The sequence below is a fragment of the Meles meles genome, chromosome 7 (genome assembly GCF_922984935.1).
Source record: "Meles meles chromosome 7, mMelMel3.1 paternal haplotype, whole genome shotgun sequence".
NCBI lineage: Eukaryota > Metazoa > Chordata > Mammalia > Carnivora > Mustelidae > Meles > Meles meles.
This window is the reverse complement of record NC_060072.1, coordinates 13,574,798-13,602,520: the sequence shown is the minus strand read 5'-3', so window position 1 is coordinate 13,602,520 and position 27,723 is coordinate 13,574,798. Positions and strand designations below refer to the sequence as shown.

The following is a 27,723-nucleotide window of genomic DNA, read 5'->3' as shown; positions in this document are numbered from 1 at the left end:
TACTTAGTACTGTACCTAGTACTTAAGTACCACATAAATGCTGGCTTTTACTGTTATTTTACTACCATTTTCCATGTTTGCTGTCTACCATCTTACTTAGTGTTCAGCGTCACAGCATCTTCTCCATTGCTCATTCCTAAATTGGCCAGAGGACGGCCATTTTCTCAAACACACAACCAGCTTCCAAAAATTTAATTCCAGGGTTTTTTTTTTAATTTTTCTTATTTCACAGCCTTCTGCTATTAACTTTATTTTCCTTCTGCTTTCCTTAGGGCCACACCATTATTCTTGTTTAAATTATCAAATGGAATGTGAGGTACATTTATCATCATTTTTGTGTTTGAATAATGAAGGCACTGAAGGCTATTAAAACATCTCCAACGACAGCTCTGAGCACATTCCATAAGCTTTACTGTGAAATATTCCTCTTTTGTGGCTTTCAAAATAGGCTATAATTTTTAGTTTTACTTCCTTTTGGATTAAATAAGCATTTAGAAAAATTCTTCACCTTCCCCTAATTTCCAGGTACATTGAGCCGACCATTAAAAAGTTTGTTTCTGATGTAGTACTACTTCATTGCAGTCAAGAATGGGGCCTGTGTAATTTTTATGGTTTGGAATTTAATGAGGTTTCCTTGTGCCCTCAATTTATGTAGTTTTTTCATAAACACATGAAAATCCAATTTTATTCCACTTTATGGATATGAGCTTTGAGATCTACTCATAATGATTATATTCTTAAAACTGTGTTTGTCATTAAGAATATGATTTGCCTTTTTAGTGGCTGAAACTCTACCAATATATCCTATATTTCTATCGGGTTTTGCTTTATATATTTGAAAGCTTTCTACTTAGAAAACAGCTGGCTATTTCCTCTTACAGATATCGCACTTGTCAATTCAAAATTACTAAATTTAATTAAATATGCTTTATATTTGAGATAGTTGAAATTAACATCTGCACCTTCTTTTTCTTCATATGTCTGAGACATCCTATATACACATTTATTTTTTTAAGTTTATAATTTATTCTAGGTCTATTTCTTGAGGATTTTAAGCATACTGTTAAGATACTGCTACTTAATCAAGCATCAGGGTTTTTCTTCAGTAACAGAAATTTAGATCATGTGTATTTGTTATAATAAGTGAGGTTGGTTTTGCTTCTGGAATAGTATTTTTATGTATTATTTTTTCAGCTTTGAGAAAAAAATTATATGCATTACAATCACCCCCTCTTTAACATTTTATTTTTTTAGATTTTATTTATTTGAGAGATAGAGACAGATAGTGACAGAGATAGTGAGAGAGCGCACGTGCAGGGAGGAGAGAGAGAAGCAGGCTCCTGGTGAGCAGGAAGCCCGATGTGGGGCTCAATCCCAGGACCCTGGGATCATGACCTGAGCCGAAGGCAGACGCTTAACCAAATGAGCCACCCAGGTGCTCCATAATCAGCCCTTTTAAATGAACAATGCAACAACTGTATACAGTCTGCAACCACCATGCAATCACTTTAAGCAACAGTTCCATCCCCTTGTCCCCCACTTCCCTCACACCCCTTTGCAGGTGGATCCCATCCGACCCACTCTTTGGCCCTTAGTACCTTCTATCTTGCTTTCAAGAATTCTGTAAGTGTAGTCACACATAATATGCACTCTTTTGTGTCTGGCTTTTTCCGTGTAGTATATGACTTTCGAGATTCACTGACACTGTCGTATATATCATATTCACTGCTGAGTATCAGCATTCCATTAAATGGATATACCAGAACGGTTTTCTCTGGTTGACCGTCATTTGTGTTCTGTGAGTAAAGCCGCCATGAATATTCACATACCCATTTCTGTGTGTGCGTTTTTCTCTCTCTTCCATGAATACCCAGGAGTGTTACTGGTAGGCCATAATGTGAGTCTGTTTAACATCTTCAGAAACTGACAAACTGTTTTTACAAAACGGATGTACCACTGACATGTCTACTAACGTCCAATAGGACTGGTTGTCCCACATTCTCACCAAAGCCCTGGACAGTCAGTCTATTAAAATCTTGGCCACTGTAGTGGGTGTGAAGGAGAAACTCCTGCTGACCGTAATTTGCATTGCCCTAATGACTAATGATGTTGGGCACTTTTGCAGGGGTTCACTGGCTATCTTTGTCTTCTTTACTGATGTGTCTCTTAAAAAATCTGCTGCCCATTTTTAAAATGAGTCATTTGTCTTCTTGTTACTGTTCTAAGAGTTCTCTGCCTATTCCAGATAGAGATCTTTTATCAGACATATGCTTTGGAAAATATTCTGAGTCCGTGGGCTGTCATCTTCTTAATTAATGTCTGAGAACAACAAAAACTATCAGTTTAGATGAAGTCCGATTCCGTTAAATTTTTTTTCTCTTTTAGTTTGTGCTTTCCATATCCCACTTGAGAAATCTTTGCCTAACCTAAGGTCACTAAGATTTTCTCCTCTGTTTTTTTCTACCAGTTCTACTGTTTCAATTCAGACATTTTGGTGTAAGATTCATTTTAAGTTAATTTTTGCATATGGTGCAAAGAGGGTCAAGGGTCATTTCCCCCATATGCATATCTAATGTTCCAGCGTTGTTATTGTTTTTCTCTCTTATTTGGTTTTCGCTCCCTACCTACTGCACACAGACATTGTTTCATTGGCAATATTCATCTCCAATAACTCAGTTTTAATTCTGTTTATAACTTTACCCATGGTCACCTTTGAGTTTTACAGAAACATCCTACTTTTTCTTTCCCCCGATGATCAGAGTGAAGAGTTACAGAATTCCACCTGAGTTCTATAAAACACAAGAAACTTGGCACCTTTAAATGCAACAACACCGGTATTCAGTAAGTGCAGCATCTTTTCCAACAGCCAAGAGATGGAGGCAACCTAAGTGTTCACCGACAGCAAATGAAAAAAGAATACTACTATTCGGCGATAAAAAAATAAGGAGGTCTGACCATCTGGGATAACACAGATGGCCCCTGAGGGCATTATGATAAGTGAAATAAGATCGAGAAGAAGAAATACATATACTCTCACTTACATGGGAATCTTGGGGGGAAAAAAAGAAACCAAAACCAGAAACAGTCCTCCCCCTCCTCCACCTGCCAAGCTCACAGATACAGAGAAGGGCTAGATGGCTGCCAGTGGTGGGAGGTGCAGGGTGGGCAAAATGGGTAGAAGTGGCAACAACAACAAAAAAACCATTTGGGGGAGCCTGGGTGGCTCAGTGGGTTATGGCTCAGGTCATGATCCCAGGGTCTTGGGACTGAGTCAGCACCAGGCTCTCTGCTCAGCGGGAAGCCTGCTTCCTGTCCTCTCTGCTTGCTTGTGATCTCTGTCTGTCAAATAAATAAAATCTTTACGAAAAAAGGAACCACTTTTGGCATCTGCATTCATCTTCGGAACTGACTTAGAACAATTATTTACACATCACTCCATGTGTCACTCCTCTCAGGAAATACTGCCTGCCCCTTTAGAACAAGACCTTTGCACCGTTCTTGAATATTCATGTTGATTACTTTCTTCGGTTGGCTGGCAAATTACTGATACTTTCTTCAAGTCTACACTGGTGTGTACTTTGTGAGCTCTTGCGTGGAATGTCATCTTCTGTTCTCTTTACACACGAGAAAACGTGGCTAGTGTTCTGAGGTCCCCGCTCAAAAGGGCTGTAGACATTTTCTAAGGACATCGAGTACTACAGCAAAAAGGCTCAGGCAGAATTTTATATTTTTCAAAGACGGGTGTCTCTTTACCCTCTGGCCTTGCATCAGGGTGGAGCTTCCGAAATCAGGCTCCACTGCTCCTCCATCACCACCAACCCCATGCGGCCACGGAGCCCTTGAAATGCAGACCATCCAAGCAGAAGGGCCTGAAATATACACTGACTGGGGTGCCTGGGTGGCTCAGCGGGTTAAGCCTCTGCCTTCAGCTAAGGTCATGATCTCAGGGTCCTGGGATCAAGCCCTGCATCGGGCTCTCTGCTCAGTGGGGAACCAGCTTCCTCCTCTCTCTCTGCCTGCCTCTCTGCCTACTTGTGATCTCTGTCTGTCAAATAAATAAATAAAATCTTAAAAAAGATAAAAGAAATACACAGTGACTGTTAATGAAGACAGTATGAAGTGAAGTACATAAAATATCTCCTCAGTAATTTTTAAAACACTGATCCTGTTGAAATGATAATATTTTGGATATATAGGTTTAAATAAAATGCTATTATTAAAATTCCCTCCACTTGTTTCATTGTGCCTTTGGAAATGTGACCAGTGGGAAACTCAAAATTATACCTGTGATCTGTCACTGCATTTCTAGCAGATGGTGCCACTAAAGAGCGGGACGACTTACAGTCATATTCTGGTGCACAAAGCTGACTAATTTCAACAAGTCACTTTCCTGAGATTCCATTTCCTTACGTGGAAATGGGTGAGAATAATTATACTAACCTCAAGGCTTACTGTGGGGATAAAATAATATTATGCATGTAAAGCTATTATGTTGGCAGATAATCAATTCTTATTAATGAGAGTTATTATTATTCTTACAGGAGGGTTTTTTTTGTTTAATCCTCATAACTCAAATATGTTTCTAGGGTATCCCCTGATGGAGGCAACTTATCGCCCATGTAGCCTGGATTGGAGGGGCGCCTTTTGATCTGCACGCAGAGAATTCTCCAGGCCTCTTCAAAATTCTTCTTGGGTTTCATCATTCTGTGGATGAGCCACCCAACATGCTCACCCTCAAGTGCCAGGACCTCCAAATTTTCATTAAACTTTCATCCCACCACTTCAGCCACTCCATTCCAAGGTAACACATGTCAAAAAATAAACCTCATCTAAAACACTAGAGCTCTAACACTTCACTCCCCAGATCCAGCCTTTTATTATCCTTTGAAAACATGTGGACGGAGTCTCTTATTCTCACTGGGAAAATACCCTAACCTCCTAATTCCCAGTTCACTCTGCTATCAAATACCTCCGGGTCTTTTCTTTTCTATTTTGGTCCAGCTTAGATTTCAAAACCATCCCCGTAACCACATTTTTGAATCACTGATGTTGGTTTTTAACTCATGTCGTAGATAGGCATGGTGTTGAATCCAAGGGAAGAGCCCTGCATTAAAGGCTAAAAGAAGTATACCCTGGAATCAGCTCTCCTTCCGATTAGCAGCCTCTGCCCCATCCTTTGGTAATGCCTTATTCATACAAGAGAACAGGTGCCGTTTCCACAGCACGGGATTCTTGTGGACACAGCCAAATAAGGTACACGAAAGCACTTCCTTCTTTATCAAGGGGAATGAACTACAAACCAGAAGGCCACAGCCATGAACATGGAAGGGATCAATGTTCAGGATGGGGGAAAAGGTGGGTGGGTCAGGGGACACTTCCTTGCCTTAAATGTGTGTAAGCGTCTGAGCCCAGGCCCATTATAGCTCCTGATGGGGCACACCAGGTACGCAGATATGACACACCTGTTGTATTCCAGAGCCCACAGAGAATAGTAGGCAGAGGAGACAGAGACAGACGTGAGCATAGTCAAGGAAGGCAACAAGGTGGAAACCTTGTACTACACAGAAACGTCACAAGATATATTTAAGTGTCAGCTAGATTCCAAGCCCTTCCGTTTGGGATACGGTTGAAGGACTGGAGAGGAGCGGAGTCCTTCTGCTGGTCTGCATACACCAGGTTGACTCACCCTGCAGCCCAAGGCATAGAACCCATGCATTTCCAGGAGCCACTTTTGATTGGGTTTTGTTCTAAGAGCTGGGCATAGAGATCAAAGTTATAGGTCTTGCCCTCCTGGTCTCACAGTCTAGCGGGGAAGGTACCTAAGTTAACAGACAATGATATACATACTTGCATTTGGTCTTTATTAATGCTCAGGACCAATGGGGGCATCAAAAAGATAAAAGATTTCAGTACAGCACAAGGCGAATATTTCTAATAGAGTTTCTAAATATGGAACAAGGTCCTTTGGGAGGTAATGGTCTCTTATCTCTGAAAGTATTCAGAAGCGGAAGATTAATGACCATTTATATAGAATATTATAGAAGAAAGTGGAAGGTTATGCCAAATGAATGCTAAGTTCCTTCCTAATTAAGATTCTATGATTCTCAAAAGGAGACAGGGCCCATTCATTAGGACCCTCCATTATACAGGGAAATATTTCCCCATGCATAAAGTGAATTGTACAACTGACACTAGAAAGATCCTTTTCTTTTTCTTTCTTTCTTTTTTTTTTTTTTAAAGATTTATTTATTTGACAGATAGAGATCACAAGTAGGCAGAGGCAGGCGAGAGAGAGGGGAGAAAGCAGGCTCCCAGCTAAGCAGAGAGCCCGATGTGGGGCTCGACCCCAGGACCCTGGGATCATGACCTGAGCTGAAGGCAGAGGCTTTAACCCGCTGAGCCACCCAGGCGCCCCGAAAGATCCTTTTCGAATGCAGATTACAATTTTCTGTTGGTTGCTTACAATCTTCCATGCGTGCTATTTAAAAGCCAATGGCCGGCCTTCAAAATTCGTTTTCAGATGCATTTCACTCCTCCATGCCCATTCCATGATCTCACCCTTGTTATCCAAGAGAGAAGGGCCTGTGGCAAAGGCCAGACAGAGGTGCATTGCTGGGCTTGGAGAACCAGCCCTCAGAGTCACAATCCAGGGCCCAAGAAAAACAATAAAGGGCAAGAGAATAGTAACTTTCCTAGACCTGGACATAATATTTAAGCCCAGCCAGCCTTCCTATATAACCTGGGACCCAAAAAGAGAGAAGGAATAAAAGCGAAGATTTAAGAGGTTAATCATAGCCACTTTCAAACCTAGGAAAAGAGAAAGAACAAACACAGAATTTGTGAGTGCCTACTGTATACCAAACCCTGTGTGCTTTCCATTATGACACCTCATTTCTGGTATTTAATCTTCAGCAGTAAAGACGGGCTAGAGGCAACAATTTCAAAAAGACAACTGAGTAATGTGTGTTACACTCACTATTACGTATTATTAGTGAAGCCGCACAAGACCATTGCAAAGGTCACACATACTTCACTTCGCTCCTCACTCTGCCAGGCATCTTAGGGCAGATCATGTCCTCCGTGAGACCTGTCCTGGGACTCCTCTCCTGCCTCTGCAGGCCACACCTAAGGAACCTGCTGCTCCCACGTGAAATTCACCAACTGTCAAGTGTGAGGCCTTTGAACTAGAGCCCAGGTCCCACAATCAAAACACCCAGGCTCAATTCCAGGAAGAGGACTGTGTTGGAAAGGATCCTGGATAATTCTCAACTTTCCCCTCGGCCTCCTCTGTGCAAAGATATTTTTTATTTTGAAGATTTTATTTACTTATTTGAGAGAGAGAATGAGAGAGAGCGTGAGGGGAGAAGGTCAGAGGGAGAAGCAGACTCCCCAAAGGAGCTGGGAGCCCGATGTGGGACTTGATCCCAGGACTCTGGGATCATGACCTGAGCAGAAGGCAGAGGCTTTAACCCACTGAGCCACCCAGGCGCCTTGTCCAAAGGTATTTTTATGGGGCTTCTTTCGGATCCTGAAACCCTATGAGTTCCTGTTTGCATCATTCTCTCCTAACTGAAAATGTCCACCATTTAGGAAGCACATCCCCCTGGGAAACATGGTAGGTTGCTACCTTTATTCAGCCCCCTCAAGAGAGGAACAATAGAAGTATGTCTCCGAAAGGACAGCAGGGTGCGGGAAGGATGACGGGTATCTAAAGAGAGCTCCAGCAATACACCACAGAGACCGACTCAAAGGCAACGGAGTAGGAGTGGAAAGCCAATTTTTAGAGTCAGCCATTAATATTTTCTGTAGCCATAGCCCTGAATCTCACTTCATAAACTTTCTGATGCTGGTAACGAGCAGCATCAGGTCTGAGAGAAAAGCAGATAAATTAGGACACCCTAGATGGACAGGGGAATCCTGAAACAGCCCCTGCCCCAGCCGCCTCCCGTTACAAGCTCGGAATCAGCCTCACCCCAGCTGATGGCACAGGGGTGACTTTCTGGGCCCACTGAGGCAACATCAGAAGCTGGCTGGGATGCAGGGGCTAGTCTGAAAACGGACAGGGTGGGTATTGCTGATTCGAGGCAAACCGTCCAGAGAGTGCCTGTTTCGTTCGGAAAACGACCCTTGGGTGGACGTGATGGGGCCATCCCGAACCTCAGCAGCATTGAGTGCGGCATCCTTTTATCTACAGCAGGAAGCTCTACCCTCAGTGGGCCTTGAATGAAGGGTCACGATTAACGCATTTTTCTTCAGTAACAACCAGGGAAGAAAACCACCACCGAGGGCTTAGTGGACCCTGTTCTAGACGCAATTATGGTGTCCCAGCCTAAAAGCAGGCCATAGGGGTGCCTGGGTGGCTCAGTCAGTTGGGCTTCTGACCCTCGGTTTTTGGCTCAGGTCATGATCTCGGGGTCCTGGGACCGAGCCCTGCATCAGGCTCCGTGCTCAGTGGGGAGCCTCCTGGAGATTCTCTCTCTCCCTCTGCCCCTCCCCCTGCTCATGCCTGCATGCTCTTTCCAGTCAATAAATAAAGCTTTAGGAAAAAAAAAATAGAAAAATCAGGCCACAGTGAGGGAAATCTGACGTCCGAGAGCCCGGATTATGAAGTCAGGTAGTTCTGGGTTTTCATTCTGGCCTTGCCACGTACGAGGTATATACATGACTTGGGATTAACTAACCTCCCCAAGCCTCAGGCTCCGTATCTGCAGAGCGGGGATAACCGTAGCACCTGCCCCACAGAGCTGCGAGCATTCTAGAAAAGCAGCATGTAAAACCCAGGAAGCAAGGTGCCCCATAAATAACCCACGTTACACTGCAGCTTAATGGGGTCCAAAGGCCCGGAAAGCAGGAATTCTGAGTTCAAACCCAGCTCAACAGAGGCCGTCTGGTCCCACAGTGGCTGCAGCCCGGGCCTCCCTCCTTCCCTCCAGATCTGCTCCACCTCCCTGGGGCTCCTGAATTACACAATCCCGTATCTCACAGCCTTTCACTGGGAGAGGGAAAAGTTAAATAGAAGCCTTGGCGTTTATGAGCTGTCTGATCTTAGGCAAATACTTTTCAACTCGATGCTTCAATTTATAAATTATCTGCGAGACGGAGGTAATAGAACGTCTCAGCCCATCCCAGAGGGCTGTCGTCAGAGGGGAGGAACAGCATGCCGCCGTCTACAAAGTTCCCCATGAAAAGAATTCCCCCTTCCTCCTGCTCCCCTCCCCCCTGCTGACAGGAGCTACACGTCTTCAGCAGAGTTCGGGGCACAAGGACCCTCTCCGTCCTGGTAGCCTGTTGATATGGGGACTTGGAGGCCAGAAACAAGTGGGCCCTGCAAACATCAGGAAGACCAATGAGCCTTTCACAGGCCGCAGAGACCAGCTAGCGGAGGATCGCTATTTGCAAATCTACACTAATTGGTCATTACGGAGAGAAGCACACCAGTCCGCTGCGGACTTCCCATGGCTCATTTTTAATCATGCACCAACCCCTCGTAAACTTCCTCGCCCCTCTCAGCCCGTTCTCCAGCACTAACAGATGCAACAGGGGGGCCCTGGGCATGTTTCTGAGAAATGCCATTTCCAACAGCCATACAAAGTGCTTTCTCGGCGCCCAACGCGGGGAGGCCCTCGTGTGTGTCTGCCGAGGGTACCATCGGACACGCTTCCTGTACGCAACCACAGGACCCAGCACGAGCCCTTTCCTCTCCTGTTCTTCCTCCTTTGCTGACGTCAGCGAATGGATGGTGTTGTGCTGCAGTCACGGAAAGACACGCACCTGTCCCAGGGCGGCTCCTGGGACTTTCCACGGGGTAGCACAGATGGAACTGCCTTCTTTATGCCCCTGCGGGGTCCCTGCTAGACAGCTCGCTGGCTGTCTGCCTGTGCCCCAGGCACAGCGGGCCTCAGGAACGTGGTGAGGCCTGACAGTGATCAAGAAACCCCTTCCTAATGGCTTTATTATTACTCTTAGGGACCAGCTCTGAGTTTATCGTCGATCATCATTTTGCAAATATTTTCATAGGCCAGGCATCACACTAGGCATTAAAGATACAACGGTGATAAAAAGCACACCTCTCTCGGCCCTTCTGAAGCCGACGATCTAGGGGAGGGAAGGACATGTTCCAGCGTATTCCACAAAGGCATGAAAGATCACACCCGGCGTTGAGGTCACTGAAAAGGTGCGTGATCCTAGAACACACAACAAAGGATCCCCTACGAGATAGCGAATGCACAGAAGGTTTCTCAGAGTAAATGTGGCTTAAGCAAAAGAACATGGCATTACCTAGCCATGGGGAAGAGGAAGCCAACTGGGGAACAGAGTGTAAGAGACCAGCAGCCCCCTGGCAGTGGGGAGGAAGGGGCAGAGTTGGGGGGGGTGCAGAGCAGAGGAGACATCTAGTGTGTGAGTAACAGCACACGCAGGCAAAAGATGAGGCCGAGGGAGGCAGGAGCCAGAAATTGCAAGAAAATGCCACTCAGGGCCGTGGTCTCTAACAGGAGCAGGGGAAACCACAGAGGGGTTTTATGCACGGGAAAGGGGGATGGCAGGGCAGGGCATGATCTTGGGGAAGCCGACATGCTGCCGACAGGGAATCCACCTGGGGGATGAATGAGCAGAGGGAAAAAGACTCATTTAGACAAAAACTGTTGGGGAGACATCACAAACACTTAGAGAGGGTTGGTGGCGGGGGAGCTGGAGGACAGTTGGACATGGGATGGACGGATGTGGGGGGAGGAAGCCTCGTTCTGGAATGCCGCTCCGTAGGAAGACGGCAGGGGTACAACCAGGAGAGGCTCTGGCTGTGGCAGCTGGGCAGATCGTGGTTTGGGGTGTGCACAGCTGGATTCTGTGTCAGTCATCACTGCTGTGACCGTCAAGCATGGCAACACCGTGTTTACAAAATGTTTTCCTGCTCACTGTCCTTACAAGATTCTGATGAGAGTCTTAAGGGACACAGGATGGTGTGATACGGGTGTTTCATTGCTAGGGAAATGAGATGCAGGTGTTTGGGACCTTGAAGGGGTTGGTCAGTAGCAAAGGCCACGTTAGAGGATGGGACCCTGGAGACAATACCCTTTAGAACACATCTGATTATATTTTTTCTTATTTTTTTAAGCCATGAAATCTCCCATTGGAATGGATAAAAGTCCAGGACATAAAATAACGAACAGCTGGTCTTCCTGGATGAAAGTAGGCATGCGAGAGTCTGAGCACCCATCCCTCCGCCCCCCCATGTCGGCTAAGACCTCAAGGGAAGACCCAGGGTTCCCAGGAGCAGATTATAGCCCTGGGTGCCTGACTCCTTCAGTCTCCCACTGTCCGTGGATTTCAAGAGCGTTTTTGTAAAGACTGATGATGGACTGATTGATTGATTGATTGATTGATTAGAGAGAGAGAAAGAGAGAGAGAGAGTACATACACACAAGAAGGGGTAGAGGGATGGGGCGCCTGGGTGGCTCAGTGGTTTGGGCCACTGCCTTCGGCTCAGGTCATGATCTCAGGGTCCTGGGATCGAGTCCCGCATCGGGCTCTCTGCTCGGCAGGGAGCCTGCTTCCCTCTCACTCTCTCTGCTTGCCTCTCTGCCTACTTGTGATCTCTCTCTGTCAAATAAATAAATAAATAAAATCTTTAAAAAAAAAAAAAAAAAGAAGGGGTAGAGGGAGAAGCAGGCTCCCCACTGAGCAGGGAGCCTAATTACAGGGCTCGATCCCAGGACCCCGAGATAACAACCTGAGCCGAAGGAAGACGCTTCACCAACTGAGCCACCCAGGAGCCCTAAGAGCATTTTAATCCTATGTTGCCTTGGCTGCAAAGGGGAGTGGGGCATTTTCAAAGACCTGCTGCACTTCAGATGCCGCTGGGCCCTCATGGGAGTTACTCTGTTTAGTCCCTGCCTTGGCGGCTGTCATCATGTCACCCACTGAACACGTTTTGGAGCGAAGGCTCAGAGCCTGGATCAGATGGCTCCTCGATGGCAAGCCAGGAAGTGAACTTGGGGTTCTGCTGAACCACTTCTGTGTCTTCTTAAAAAAGTAGGGGCTGCAGGCGTGCAAGGGGCAGGACACAGGACTGCCCAAAAAAGGAGAGTGAGGAAGGAGGCAGAAGGGTCCCACGTGCCGGGCGCTGCGCCTCCCCTCCCGTTGCTTTTCCCCACTGTGTTGGCGCCGAGACCCTGGGAGACAGAGAGGCTTGCTTTCACCTTAATTAGTGTAGCAATTTGCTAAATTTTGTTTTTCCCTTTTAAGAGTGTTAATCAATTTTAGCTCAGAATAGATTGGAATGGCACACAAATTACCACGACAATCCCCAAATGCTAAATTCTGAACATCTCGATCAACCTCAGAGTCTGAAATATGGGAAAATCAGAAAACTCCGGCAGGCATCTCTGTGATCTATTTAAAATGTTATGGCTCTGAAATGAAAAGATAATGGCTTTATGAGATTTGGAACAAGCAATTTGCTAGAATCAGCCTCATGCCTAGGTGTTTAGTCCTTCCCAAGGTGATTGGAGATACAGCATCAACATATTTCTGCAAAGTTACATGTTCCTCTAACAACAGCCATTTGTTAAATCCATAAGCATTACAGGGGACCAACTGTGCACCAGAAATCAGAAGAGCGAGATGTGCTCCCTGCCCCCTCCCCCATTAAAAAAGGTTCTAAACTAAAGCAGTAGACAGACAAAGATCTCCTCTTTTCTGGAGAGGTCAGGAAGGTTCTCAGAGGAAATGCAATGCTGCAGAGTCCTTGAATAGGAGTGGTGACAAGGTAGGTGGAAGGGTGTGTTAGCTAGAAGGAACAGCATAAGCAAAGGCTCAAACGGAGGAGAGAACGAGCAGAGACCAGAGGGGGTTTCCTAAGGCTGAGTAACAGAATGACTTTCCAGGAAGGACCCAGATGAGACGGGAAGAAGAGTCAAGAACCAGAAGCAGGACCTCCTGAGACTGTGAATCTCAACCCTGATCCAGGCGGTGTGGCACGACAGAAGGATTTTAGGCGAGAAAATGGCCAAATGAGTCTCACTCCGTGAAACCTTCTACTCTAGAACAATGTTTAGTATTTACTCAGCGCAATCTTTCAAAGCGCATATACCCTCTCACTCCTGCCTGTTCATTATCCCATGAGGTTGGTATTATAATCACCTGTTTACTGATGAGAAAAAAGATACAACAAAGGTGTAGATTAACTACTTTGTATCTTATGATGAGTAAATGACAATACCACAGATTAAAACCCAGGCCCCTCTGACTCTGAATTCAACACTGAGCTCCCTGGGTAGCAGGGCCACTGCAGACCTCTTTCAGATGCAAAGCAGGCCAATGGCCTCCCCCTCTAAAGAAAGCCTTGGTGGCCAGAACCACCCAGACCGGCATGCATTCTGTCCTGAGGAAGTGGCCCCTTGGATGGTTTCCAGAGTAACATCAGATCTGGGTGGCAAACAGCCTGGCCATTCCCCGCTGAAAGCTGAGATTGCTGCCACTTCCAGTCTACAGGACCACGGCCAAGAAAAGCGTCCAGCTCGAAGAGCTCGGGGAGACAAGCTCGCTGCCCGTACCTTGAGCTCATCTGCATTGTAGAAGTCCACGCGCACGGCAGGCACCATCCAGGTCTGGAAGAGCGTCGCCAGGATCTGCTCCGCGATGGAATCGGCGATGAGGTGGAAATGCAGGGGGTTCCGCCTGTGAGAAGTGGGGGGAAGAGGAGTCAGGAGGGACAAGCGAGGGAGTTCCAGCTGCAAACGCACATTCTTACCAGTTTGTAACACGCAGTCAGTTTCTAAGGGCATCTGTGAAAGGACGTCAGGCACATTACCAACCCAGTGCTTGCTGGTAACTGGGATGCCAGAGCCAAAAAGGAGAGCAGGCATCTCACCCCACCGGAAGACTTCAGACAGGGTCAAATCGTTGGTAACACTCCATACAAGCCAACCACCGAACCTGGACTAGCATATTTGTGTCTCTAAAAACCTTCAACAGAACCTATGTAACAATGTGGCCAACCCTTTATTTCTACCACCAAGACATTTGGGCATTAGTTTCAGGAGCACATGGACAGAGAATAAAGTCTCAGACCAGCCGAATGCAAGAGACAAGATACTTCTCCTACAGCATGGTACTGAGTTCTGTTTTCCACTTGTTCTTCTCCAAAGAGACCCAAGATGGCATCATTGGGGACCCCCCCGCCACTGAACACCAGCTTGCCCTCACTTTGAATATTCCTACAGTTTTTTTTTTTTTTTTTTTAAAGATTTTATTTATTTATTTGACAGAGAGAGATCACAAGTAGACAGAGAGGCAGGCAGAGAGAGAGAGAGGGAAGCAGGCCCCCTGTTGAGCAGAGAGCCTGATGTGGGACTCGATCCCAGGACCCTGAGATCATGACCTGAGCCGAAGGCAGCGGCTTAACCCACTGAGCCACCCAGGCGCCCCCCTACAGTTTTTATTTGTTCCCCTTAACCAGCCGTTACTGGGGGAGCACCCAAAGTACCAGGCAGCATTACACCAGGGCAAAGCTTCTGGAATCGAATGGAAATGGACTCAAATCCCAGTTGTGGTGTTTATTAGTGGGGATTTGGGACATGTCACTTCTCCCTCGGCACTGCTGTTGCTTCCTTCTGCAAAATGTTGAGAAAAATCTCCTTATCAGGCTACTGTGTCAATTAGGTAAGTTTAATATATAATGCCCATCAAATATGAACACAGGACCATAAATAGCAGATATACCTTCTTCTCTCATAAATACTACCGAGCCAGCAGAAATAATAGCATCAACTGTAATATCACAAATGAGCATCTCTGGGAATCTAGAGATGCAAATGACCTGGTTCTCATGACCTTAGGGAGCTCACGCTCCTTAGAGGGACAGAGGATCCACAGGTGTGATATAAACACATAATGTTATGTTATCAACATAATGTTGATAACAATCACAACACAACACAACGTTCTTTGGGAGTAAAGAAAAAAAAGGGGGGGATAATTCTGACTGGGTCAGGAGGATGTGGAGGAGCTGGGGAAGCTGTGTCTTAAAAGATACAGGAATTTGACAGGAAGCAAAGGGAGAGGGGACAGAATGCAAGGAGAGTAATGGGAGACTACAGTCTGAGCCCAGAACGTGCCAGGAGCATGTGGGGAGAAGTGGTTAGCTGGGACTCTGGGGTCAGAGCAGAGGAGGAGGAGAGAAGAGAGTGCAGAAAGCAGTAAACAGTCCTGACTTCATCAGCGAGGCATGGGGAGAAACGTGACTCACCTCTTAGCTTTCAGCCTCCTGAGCCTCTACCCAGCCCTGTTCTAGAGACAGAGACCCTCTTTCGGCTTTCCACGCCTACTCTTCATCTGAGACTTCGCATCTTCAATTTGCTCTGTACGTGACCTTGGATTTGCTCATTTGGTAAGGACTTACTGAGCACCTACTACTTGCTGGGAGATGAGCAGGATGCCGGGAACAAGGTAAGATAACCATCGCTGCCCTTACAAATCCCATGACCTGGCCCCCCTCTCCTCCCACCCTTCACACTCTGCAGCTGGCACCTATCGCTTATTCAGCTCTCGGTTCCGACATCTGCCATCGTTTTTCCCTAGAGTCCTTCCCTGACTACCCATGCCTGGCTCAGGGGCCCTTCCTAACAGAGGGTCATCTCAGCACCATGGGCCCACTCGTCGGTTTTGATCGCTTGTTGTCCTGTCTAGATCCACACTTAACTGTGAGCTCGGGGAGGTCAAGGACCACGCCAGTCATGCTCCAGGGTATCACCTTATAATCTAGCTCTGTGCCTAGAATGCAGGAGGAGTTCGATAAAAGGACCGAATGGACGGATGAAGGATGGACAGCAGCCAGATCAGGGGAACAGAGGTGCACATGTCATGTGGAAGATGAGACTAGCGGGATGTGAAATGAGGATCTGATCTAAGGCCATGTCGGAGGAAGAACAGCCTAGAGGGGTTTCAGGAAAAGAGATCGTAGATAAGGGGGAAAATGAAGCAGAAGCAGCAGAAGGGGACACTACGCCTCCTGGGTTGGTGGTGATGTCTCTAGGACAGAGGAAGCGAGAGGAAAAGCAGCACGATGGAGGAAGATGAGGGGTTTGGGATTGGAAGCACCAAGTTTCAGGTGAGGATGGTGAGGATGGTGAGGATGGCAAAGCCAGGCGGAGCTGAGTGGATGAGTCCAGACCTGAAGGCAGTCAGCATCCAAGGCTAACCCGCCACACACATGACAGGTGCTCAAGGGTGAGAAACAGGATAAATAAATAGAAGACAGAGTCAGGACTGCAGAATTTCTCCATGGGACCCAATGCCTGAACACTGCAAATTCCCCCCATTAAGCTATCTCTATTCAAGGGAAGGGGCACAGGTGCCCTACAGCATTCCTTGGAAGCCCTATTAGAAGCCTCCCTTGTAAGAAGCTACCAGTTGGCCTGAGTGACGACTGGTGGTCGTGTACCAATCAGCCAGTGACTTACCTGAAGGGTTAGTGAAAGGGAGCTGCTCAGAGTCACTGGCCTCTGTGTTGACCCCGCCAAGCCTCCCCACCCCCTCACAGGAGTCACAGTAGTTATAAAGGAAAGCCTTTATAACTGCCAATCTGCATTTCTATCCACAATGGAGGAAGGCATAATTTTAGACACAGAGTGACAATACCAAACAGACCAAGCTACATATATTTGTTCCAGCACGATCACGCTGTCCACGTGTCTCTGTCTTCCTGTGTGCGTGCTCTCCAGAGGACACTCACCCCCTAACTAAGAATTCGCATGATTCCTGTTCATCCTTCAGACTTCTCTCTTCAAGTTAGCTCCTCCCAGACACCTTCTTTGAGCTCATCCTGGCCCCTTTTTCCTGCTAACTTGGCATCTCCTATGAAAAACATGCCTACCCTCTCCCTCTCTCTCGCTCTCTTTCTCTTTTAAAGGAGGCTCCACACCTAGCCTGGAGCTCAGTGTGGGGCTTGAACTCACAACCTGAGCTGCGATCAAGAGTCCAACACTGAGCTACCCAGGCGCCCCCACACCTGCCTACCATTTGTAGCATGACACCATGACACGTTTTCAAACACGCGGCTCCTTGTCTCTACTGCGAGGTCTCTGAGGACAGAAACCATGTTCTCACCTCTATCCCTGGTGCCCAGAAGAGAGCCTGGCATGTAACAGGTGCTCCAGAAATACGTGTGCAACAGGAAAAGGAGGCCAAAGCCCCTCCTTCTAGGCTCCCATTAACGTCACTGTTCTCTGCATCAGTGGTACAGAGCAGGGGGCTCGCTGCTTCAGAACATCTGGGTCGGAGCTCTGGCTGCGTAACTACTAACTACTAACCGAGTGACCACAAGCAGCTAATTCATCTTCCGAGGCTTCATTTATTGATCTTCAGATCAGGAACATTAACAGGAGGTAAACGGTACCGCACGGTAAGGATTCCATGATACAACATGAAGTGCCTGGTGTGTAAGATTTTAATGTTTGGGAACCACCGGTGTGGTCTGAACGCCCGTGCCCTGCCCCCCCCCCCCCCAATTCATAGATCAAATCCTCAGGGGATGGTGTCAGGAAGTGGGGACTTTGGGAGGTGATTAGATCGTGAGGGTGGACACCTCCTGAAAGGGATCGGTGTCCTTAGAAAAGAGGCTCTAGGGAGCTCCCGCCCTCCCTCCATCATAAGGACACAGAGAGAAGCTGGCAGTCTGTAACCAGAGAGCAGTCCCCCCTCCGCCCCCACCATCAGACCACGCTGATGTCATGATCCCGGACTTTCCACTCTCCAGGACTGTGAGGAAGAGGTTTCTGTGGTCTGTGAGGCCCCCCAGGTGAGGTATTTTGTTAGAGCATCCTGAGCAGACCAGGAGAACCACTGTCAGCGTTAACTCAGGAAACTGTGATTTTCTCGACTGCTTTGCATTACGCTTCAAATGAAGTAATTCCAATTAGTTCCTCCATCCATAAACCAAAAAAAAAAAAAAAAAAAAAAAAAAGAGCCGAATGAAGAAACATGCAACAAAGAGCTATGAAGCAGTAAGTACATGAAAGGCGTAAGAGGGGTTTACGTGACGCAGGAGCTGGTACTCTCCTCTCTCGGTGCAGCTATCAATCTGGCAGGAATACGGAGGGAATGCAAATAACTACACAAACATTGGAACACAGGTGTGCCCTAACACTGGGCCACCTCATGTGACTGCAAAGTTTGGGAATGGCACACCTCCCGGAGAGCCATCTACACAGAATGATATGGATAGTAAGTGAAGGGTACCCCTAGAGTTGGATGGTGAGCAACCTGCACAACTATACAGGACGGCTCTGCAAGGACATGCACAAAGTCACAGGGGTGCAAGAGGCGAGTTCTCGACAGTGGAGAGTCTATGATGTCTGCATGGACTATGTGGCAATTAAACCAGACCCTTGGATGAGAGGAGATGGGAGGATGGAGGAAGGCATCGTACAGGGCGTGACGGACGAAGGGAAGGAACAGAGGCAGGAAAGTACCCAGCATGTCTAAGAAGAACGGCAGTCTTCTTTGGGTGGATCATACAGGAACATTTATTGGACACCTACTGCATGCCAGGAATCAGAAGAATAAAAAGAAAAAGTCAAAGTCCTAACAGCAGGCAGGGCCAGAGTGTGACTTCTTAAGATGCAGGACTTCCATTATCTAAGAAAAAGAGAGCCAGATAAGATTTGGGTGCTGAGCAGGAAGGAGATCAAAGTTGTAATTTGGGATGTTCATCTAACTACAGAGCAGAAGATGGACCAGCATAGAAAGAGGAAAAGGCCCATGGAGGAGGACGCTGCCAGCATGTGTATGAGGCTTTCCCCTCACAAGCCCTTGCTCTGGTCTATTTCAAGCATCTCCCCAGAATGGAGCATCCAGAAAGACGCTTAGCTCATCTCTAGGGAAAAACTAGCTGTTTGCTTTGTCAAAGGAGTCCGTGTGCCTCAACAGAAGAATAGGAAAACGCTCGATCAGCCGACACACCAGACCCCCGGCGCAACCCACTGCAGTTTGATCTCACTGCCGTGAGGCAGAAAACCCAGAACAGCTCTGCTAACCTCCACTTCAGGCACCATCACGAGAATGTGGGTCCTGTCAACCGCCCCTCTCAGACCCACAACAAGAGCACCGGAAAACACTGCCCAGACTACTTTGCTTCAAGTTTCTGTGTAAACCAGAATGTTCCCCTCAAGTTTTGATCTAGAAATCCAACCACCAACCAGATGGTCGTAGCCTCGTGCCCATGGGCCACTGAGAATCAAGATGGCCTACTTACGACTCTCCTAACCCCAGGTGACTAAGAATTTGTGGGGAGGTTAGTATCCTATCTCTCCTCAGGAATGTAAACGCCATGGGGACAGACATTGGTCTGTCATCTGCTGGTGTAGCCCAGCCCCCAAAACCACCCCAGGCATAATAAATAGGGGCCCTGAACACATGTCCATCCTCCCGAATTCCCTGCCAAGGTTAAGGGCACACCGTTCGTCCAGCCTCACAAGCTAGAAACAGGAGCACGACCAGGGCTCCCTCCCCACCCATCTCCCACACAGCTAATTAATCCCATGCCCTGAGAGGCTGCTTAGTCTCGTGAGAACAAGACAGGTCTCTGAAGCCAAACTGCCTGGCTGCTGCTTCTCTTGGTTTGTCACGAACTAACGATGACATTGGGCAAGCATATTAGTTCTGGAGTTTCAGTTTCAGAATCTGTAAAATGGGGTTGTTACAATCAGATTGAGTTAAAACGTATGAAGCACTTGGAACGGTGACCCACAAGGAATATGGACTTAATAAATGTTAGCACGACCAGGATATCTGCTCTCCGGTGAGATCTCATGAATATATTCACCCCACTTCCCCTGTCTCTGAGCCAGCTTCGGCCAACAGATCCTCCGTCCTGTGAGCCCTGAACTCCCTCCAAAAGGATCACACAGTCGCAGCTCAATGTACGATGGGTAAAGTCCAGCCTCCTTCATGGAGCTAACAGGATCTTTGATAATCTCATCCTGTCTACCTTTCCAAGCTCATGTCTTCCTCTTCCCTCCTCAAACCCGCACTCCAACATTCTCTTCCCCAGACCTGCATGTGACCAAACTCTTCTCCTTCCTGAGGAATAAAGTGCCACTTCCTCAGGGAGGCCCTCCATGGCCACACCATGCAAAGTGCCCTCCTCATGGTTCCCCCATGGCGCTGCCCTGTTTGGTTCTTCTTAGCACTTCTTAGTATTGGAAATCTTTATAATTCATCTGAAGGTGTATCTCCTGCCCGCTGCTAGAATGTAACCTATGTAGGGCTGAGATTCTCTACTTTGACAATGTACCTGTCCTCTTGTTCTCTCTCTCTCTCTACAACCCCAGTGCTTGGCCAGTGCCTGACCATGGGTCCAATGTCAGAGATTAATCAAGTTTTCCTGCAGGCTTGTGTGCATGCTCTCTCTCTCCGGAGCATGACCACCTTCACATTGCCTTGCTAACTGTGTCCAGTCTTCCCTGGTCAATTTAGACACTGCTGAGGAAGCCATTGCGCTGGGTCACATGCCCTTCCTTTGCCTCCCACAGATTTCCAGGCTCAAAACACAGGTGAATGCTATCGTCTACTGACCGTTCACATCTCTGTTCCCTGCTAGATGGAGTCTTGGCACTGAAATCGTGTTTTGTGAATAACCTTATCCCCAGATTTTTACTAGTCCCTTGTAGATATAACCACCCAGTAATTATTTATTGAAAGGATAAATAAACAGACAAGTTAATAATTATAGAGGAGATCCCAATATCCTGTCTGACACAGTTACCTGGTGTGACGAGTAAAGGCACTTTGGTAAAATGCGGGAGTAAACCTTTTAGCATTGGGTTGGGCTATGGTCTCTTAGGCACAAAACCCAAAGCACAAACCACAAAAGAAAATATAAACTGTTTTTCATCAAAATTTAAACATTTGTGTCTGGGGGCGCCTGGGTGTCTCAGTGGGTTAAAGTATCTGCCTTCAGCTCAGGTCATGATCTCAGGATCCTGGGATCCAGCCCCACATTGGGCTCTCTGCTCAGTGGGGAGCCTGCTTCCCCACCCCCCCACCCCCCGCCTGCCTCTCTGCCTACTTGTGATCTCGGTCTATCAAATAAATAAATAAAATCTTAAAAAAAAAAAAAAAAGTTTGTGTTTCAAAGGATACCATCAAGAAAACAGAAAAGATAAACCTCAGAATCGGAGAAAATATTTGCAAAGGATTTATCTGATAAGGGACCTGTAACCTTAATACATAAAATCTTTTACAACTCAAACAATAAAAAGACAAATAAGCTGATTAAAAACTAAGCAAAGGCAGGGCACGTGGGTGGCTAAGTCAGTTAAGCATCTGACCCTTGGCTTCAGCTCACGTCATGATCTCACAGATCGTGAAATTGAGCCCCACACTGGGCTCCACGCTCAGTGGGTTCTACTTGATGGTTCTCTTCTCCCCACTCACACAGCTCGTACTCTAAAATAAATACATCTTAAAAAAAAAGAAAGAAAGAAAACTAAGCAAAGGATGTGAACAGCTATTTCTCAAAGAGGATATACAGACGGCCAGTAAGTACAAGAGAAGATGCCCAGCAACATCAGACACGAGGAAACGCCAATCAGAACCACAAAGGAGCACTTCACAGCCACTGAAGTGGCTAAACTAAGACGACAACAAGTGTTGGTGAGGATGCGGGGAGACTGGAGCCCTTGCTTGGTGCTTGTGCAATTGAAAGATGGTGCAGCCTCTTTGGAAACTGGTCCTGGGGGTTTCTTCCAAGATTGAGTGTAAAAAAAGTCACCACTATTGAGCTCCTCGGGAGTCCCATTCCTAGTCGGACAGCAAAGCTTGCTCCCAAACCTTCACAGGAGCATTATCCGTAACTGCCCAGAAATGGAAACAACCCCAGTGACCACCACGTGATGAGTGGATAAACAAACCATAGTCAAGCCAGGCGCTGGAGTATTACCAGTGACACGAATAAATGAAACACTACCACCTGCCACGAAGCAAATGGACCTTGAAAACATGGTGCCTGGCGAAAGAAGCCATCATGAAAGACTAAATTGTATAAGACTCCATTATATGAAATGTCCCAAATAATCAAATCTACAGGAACAGAAAAATGAGGGAGGCTGCCAGAGGATGGAAGAAGGGGGAAACGGGGAGCGGCTCCTCACGGATACAATGGGGTTCTTTGTGAGGTGATGAAAACGGTCCAATATCAAGGAGCAGTGAGGGTTGGGCAAGTCTACAAATACTAAAAACCAACAGACTGTACACATTGGAAGAGTGAATGTTGCAAAATGTGAATTAAATTCCAATGCTCACTCATTTGCCTGAGCTAGGAAGTGGCCTGTGAGTTTGGGGGACAGAAGAGACCCGGTCTGCTCGGGAGTTTCTAGGCTCCGTTGCTTGGGGAGCTGCGCCATACGGCGGATGGTCCGCCATGTTGGGAAGGCCGGCAAGCGTCAAGGCTGGCCTCTTCCGGAAGGGAAACCCAACTAATAAGGACAGAACAGAGCCTGACTGAGCCCACATGGGAAAGGACATCCTCCCGGGTCCGCATTTGAGAAAACGTCCTGCAGCTCAGAACTCAGAACCAACTGCAAGGCTGTTTCATCCTCTGTGTGTGACTTCTGAGTCTTCTTTTTAAAATCACTTCCTCACTCAGGAAGGTAAGAAATAGTTTTAATGATTCCCAAATCAGCCAGAGGCCAAATAGCCTCCCACCTATTCTCTTTTGTTCACAAGGAGATTTAGCAGGCGAGAGACAGATGTTACCGACATATTTACACCAACTGAACTGCACCAGGGGAGGGATAAGAACGTCTTCAGAATTTTCTTGTTCACAAAAAAAAAAAAAAAAAAAAAGATAATTTTCTCGATACAGGATTTGATGTTATTTAATTTTATTTCTGTACAATACCTAAAATAGTCTTTTATAGCAGTCACCAATTATGTGCATTTTGGGAGCGCAGCTTTAAGCCCTTGAGAAAAGGCTTCTATGTGAACGGGCCAGCACACTTTCATATACAACAGGTCCCACGTAGCCTGCTGGGGTCTGAACAATACAGACATTAAGTCTGGTCTATATTCAGACCAGATCACACTTTGACAACAAAGAAAGAAGCAAGTGCGTGTTTTATCTTCGGCAGAGTCTGCACTGCAATGCTCCTGCTGCCTCTGGTTTCCTTAACTGCTCCCCTGTTCCAGGTTGGGATGCAATAAATATGGTCATACAGAGAGCAAAGATGATTAAACCCCGGCTTTCTCCCTGCTTTTCCTTTCTTATCTTGTCAGGAATGTGCCACAGCCCCTACAGGGCAATCCAGGGTCTGCTTTTATTAACATATACAGGGACATCTGAGCTGAAATAATCCTTAATTATTAAGTTTACAATGGAACTGCAATTTCAGAAAAAGAAAGAGCCTGTGACGGCACCTCCAATGCTCAGTGAATCTGTTACACTTAGAGACTTAACAGAACGCACCGCAGAAAAACACAGCGGCCAGAAGGAGGGCTTTCTGGCGTGAGCGCTTGGTTTGACGGAGGACGAGTAGCACTGATAATGTGGGAAGATGCAAGGACAAGTGAGTATCACAGCAGAAAAGCTTTCCATGGGGGAAGAACAGAGCAACTCTCCAAAATCAATCAATCAATCAATCAAAAGCCCTCCAGGCTTTGACAGAGCCAAGGTTAGAATCCCACGAGTATCAAGGACTCCCCTGTGACCTTGAACAAGCTATTGAACCTCTGTGAGCCTCAGTTTCCTCATCCATTTGTGGGGAGAAGGGCATGTACTGCACCAGACTGGGATGAAGATCAAACACGACGGCCTACGGGATGCTGGGTATCTGAACTACACAGAACAGCTGTCTTTGGTCTTATGTACCTGCAGGACCAAATCGCATAGATGCCCTCCTTACCTGTTCAAAGACATCACATGCCCACGGCACTTTCTCTTTTCCCTAGCTTTACTGAGGTATAATTGCCAAAAACTGTATAAATTTAAGGCACACATTAAATATAACATTTAAGGGGGTTTATCTATATATGTCTACACTGAAATAATAACCACAATCAAACTAATGAACTTACCCATCTCACAGTCACAAATTCCTTTACTCCATACTTTTTCCCTAAGTCCTCCTAGAACATCAATGGCCAAGCCTTTATTTTATTTAAAGTAGGCTCCATATCCTGTGTGGTGCCCAGTGCAGGGTTTGAACTCATGACCCTGAGATCAAGATCAGAGCTAAGATCAAGACCAGAGGTGAGATCAAGAGTCGGAGGCTCAACCGACTGAGCCACCCAGGCGCCCCCCCTCCCAAGCCTTTAAAACTACTATTTACTTCATGCTCAGCACCTCAAAAATACATACTTTGACGGAGGGATGAAGGGATGATGACAGAGATCCCAGTAATGATAATAATTCTCTACATGTTCACCCAAAACGATGATTCAAAATAGAAAGAACAATAATGATACTCAAAATACTGACTTCTTAAAAAGATTTTATTTATATATTTGACACAGAGAGAGAGAGAGCAAGTAGGCTGAGAGGCAGGCAGAGAGAGGGGTGGGGAAGCAGGTTCCCTGCTGAGCAGAGAGCCCAATGTGCCGCTCGATCCGGGACCCTGAGATCATGACCTGAGCTGAAGGCAGAGGCTTAACCCACTGAGCCACCAAGGCGCCCAAAATTTTAACTTTTTTTTTACAATGGAGAGCTCAGACTCTGAAGACTCTGGGTACAAAGCCAGCTCTAGCATCCTCTCTGCGACCCTGAGCTACGACTTAATCTATGGATTCTCAGCTTCATTGTCTGTAAAATGGGGATAATTACAGTTCTCACTTCATGGAGTCATAGAAGCATGAAATGCATTAATATCTGAAAAACACTTAGAATAGACAGCTAGGTTTGTATTTGGTCAATACACAAAACAGAGAAATGTCTCACACAGATTATCTCTGATGACAGTCCAGCAGGGCTCTAAGAGAGGTCAGGGGACAAACCAAAGCTCTAGAAAATACAGAGACGTCACTAAGGGTCACCCAGCTCACAGGTGCTAAGACCAAAATCAGAGCCTACTTCTGTTTGTCTGTTTTATTCAAATCCTAGGTTCTTCCCTTCACAATCTAGAAATTGCTTCTTCAAAAAGCTGAAGTCCGAATAAGCAATAACACAATTAGAGGCAGATGGCTAGGCACAAATATGCTGTTTTATTCTCCGTGTTCTTCAGGGGGCAAAAGTGAAGTTTAAAAAAACAAACAATTAAAAACCCAGCTGCTTGATATGCAAAGTAAGGGAAGTCACCCAGCTTCCTCCTGTCAACAGGGCTGTGGAATGTGAGAATAAGGAGATCATCCTTGCAAACAAATATTAAATTTTTACAAGCTGGCCCACCTTCCTGCCCAGGAGATAAACGCCTAGCTGCTAAGTAATTTTATTTTTTCCTCTGTTCACTAAAAAAGCTCAGTTTCCTTGAAGAGGAACTATGCTTCCCAGTTGATTTGCAATTGGGAGTTGGAGTTATGCCCCCCAATTTTTCTTTAAATGTCCTTCCATCTAGGGGACACAGGCGTATACTGTGCTATTTCTATGACGTAAACCCTTGTTCACATGTATTTTTGTATTTAGTTTTTCTCATCTACCCTTTTCCTTCATCGTAGAGCTTGTGTCATGAGATGACCAAAAATGCACGTAAAGAGGAGACAGAAACAAGTTCACCTTGATTTCTCCTTCTCCCCACACAACACAAAGAACAACTCCATTTCTAAATACAGTCTCTGCCAGTTTTTCTGCCACCGGTATTTTGACCGTGTTCACACGGCCTGTGCTTACAGAGTGGGATAATGTCATGCATATGTTTTCAACTATGTTGTCCCTTACATCATAAAATAGAAAATACAATTTGTCCGCATTAGGACATACAAACTGAAAACATGGTTTACTACAAAAGGCTCTTCCGGGGCGCCTGGGTGGCTCAGTGGCTTAAAGCCTCTGCCTTCAGCTCAGGTCATGATCCCAGGGTGCTGGGATCAAGCCCTGCATCGGGCTCTCTGTTCGGCGTGGAGCCTGCTTCCTCCTCCTCCTCTCTCTCTCTCTCTCTCTCTCTGCCTGCCTGTCTGCTTGTGATCTCTGTCAAATAAATAAATAAAATCTTAAAAAAAGAAACAAAAAAATTTTTTCTCTTTTTTTTTCTTATTGTTTTCTAAGTATTATTCAAATTTTTAGGATGATAAACAGTATGCCATAAAAGCGTTTCTGATAGTCTGGATTATCCTTCAAGGACAGAGTCCCTGAGGCAGTCATATAGGGTCAAGGTCTTGGGCACTGACACCATTAAATCTCTTTCCCAAAAGATTATGGGCAATTTCCAGTTCTGGTAGGAGTATGTAAGAGTGCCTGGGTATCACTCTTTTACGATCCTTTAAACTAGAGTGTGCCCACTGTCACCAGGCATACTACAGAAGTAAAAAGGATTGGATGAAACAAAGCAAGCCTTAAATGAAAAGTTGATGAAAATCTTGCCTGGAAAATAAATCTAATTGCTGTAAGTGACAGTGAAAGCCAAAAGAAGCACCCTACCACTATTATTATATTATTATTAACATTAGAAAGGTACTTCATTTGCCAAAGCATTTTATAATCACATATTGGTTAATCCCCATAACATGCTTCGGAAGCAATGAAGCTATTTATAGCCAGACTTTCTGAGCGAAAAGTCTTTCAAAAGTCCTTTTGTCTTGGTATCTCAAGTCAGGATCGCGAGCACATCAATTCAGAAACATGGTCATTTGTCGAATTTCAAGGATGGGAGGGACTGAACTGGTCATCTGGACCAAGATCAAGTAGTCCCTGACGGGGCATGCAGAATTTTCCGAATGCATACTAAGAATCTGCTTTCTTCTCAACTCCCCATGCCTCCACGAAAGCGTGGCATGCCATCAGTGGCCAATTATAAATCGACTGCTACTTTTAAATGTAACATCTTTGTGCTACACAGTGACTGCAGGAGTAAAAGTTTACGCTCCATGGGATTCCTTAGGGTTTCAGCAACTACTGGAATTATTTGATTTGTAGCTAAAGCAACACGGATACTATTTATGCCCAACAACACTGAATGTTTTTATGGCTTTAAAATTTGCCATGATTGAGAAATAGCACAAGTGACTACCTGTAACCATGCAAATACTCTTTTCTAAAAAGGGGGCATCCCCCACCCCCACCAAGTCAAGGAGGGATCAAAGTTCTTTAGTGGTGACAAGAAATAAACACAAAAAGGTTGAGAATCACGCATCCAATTCAGTGTTAGCAGACCAAACGCCTGGTTTCAAGCATTAGATGAAGGCTGCAAGAACCCGTACAAGGAGTCTTAAAAACAGCACAGGGTCGATGGCGGTAGAGAAAGAGCCTCTCACATTAAGTCAGAAGATGGGGTTGAGCCCCGCTTGGTCATTCTTTATTCGGTGTTTCCATCCCCTCCTATGATGTGCAGCTGGAATCCTGACGCCAGCCACACAGAGCTAAGAGGAGGGAACGGACAGCCGCTACCACTAGTGGACACTATTGTATGACCTGGTGATTACTCATTTTTCTCCTTTCCCCACTCTGGGTTTGAGGGGTGGAGGCAGGGAATCCCCCCACTCCTGGGTAGGGAGATCTGTTTGCTAATTATCAGCACAGCAGGGCACCAGGAAAACACCTGCCCGGGTGAGTTCAGTACAAACAAAGGAGCGAATAAATTT

The 27,723-nt window shown here is 46.2% G+C and overlaps 1 protein-coding gene across 2 annotated transcripts in view; it reads right to left on the bottom strand.

The window, feature by feature from the left end:
• LARGE1 (LARGE xylosyl- and glucuronyltransferase 1) overlaps window positions 1-27,723 on the bottom strand; it is a 525,674-nt gene that overhangs the window by 249,082 nt on the left and 248,869 nt on the right. For both annotated transcript variants that reach the window (XM_046013242.1, XM_046013243.1), the window contains exon 5: window positions 13,554-13,677. In XM_046013242.1, the coding sequence (XP_045869198.1) occupies window positions 13,554-13,677 (124 nt within the window). The remainder of the gene's footprint in view (window positions 1-13,553; window positions 13,678-27,723) is intronic.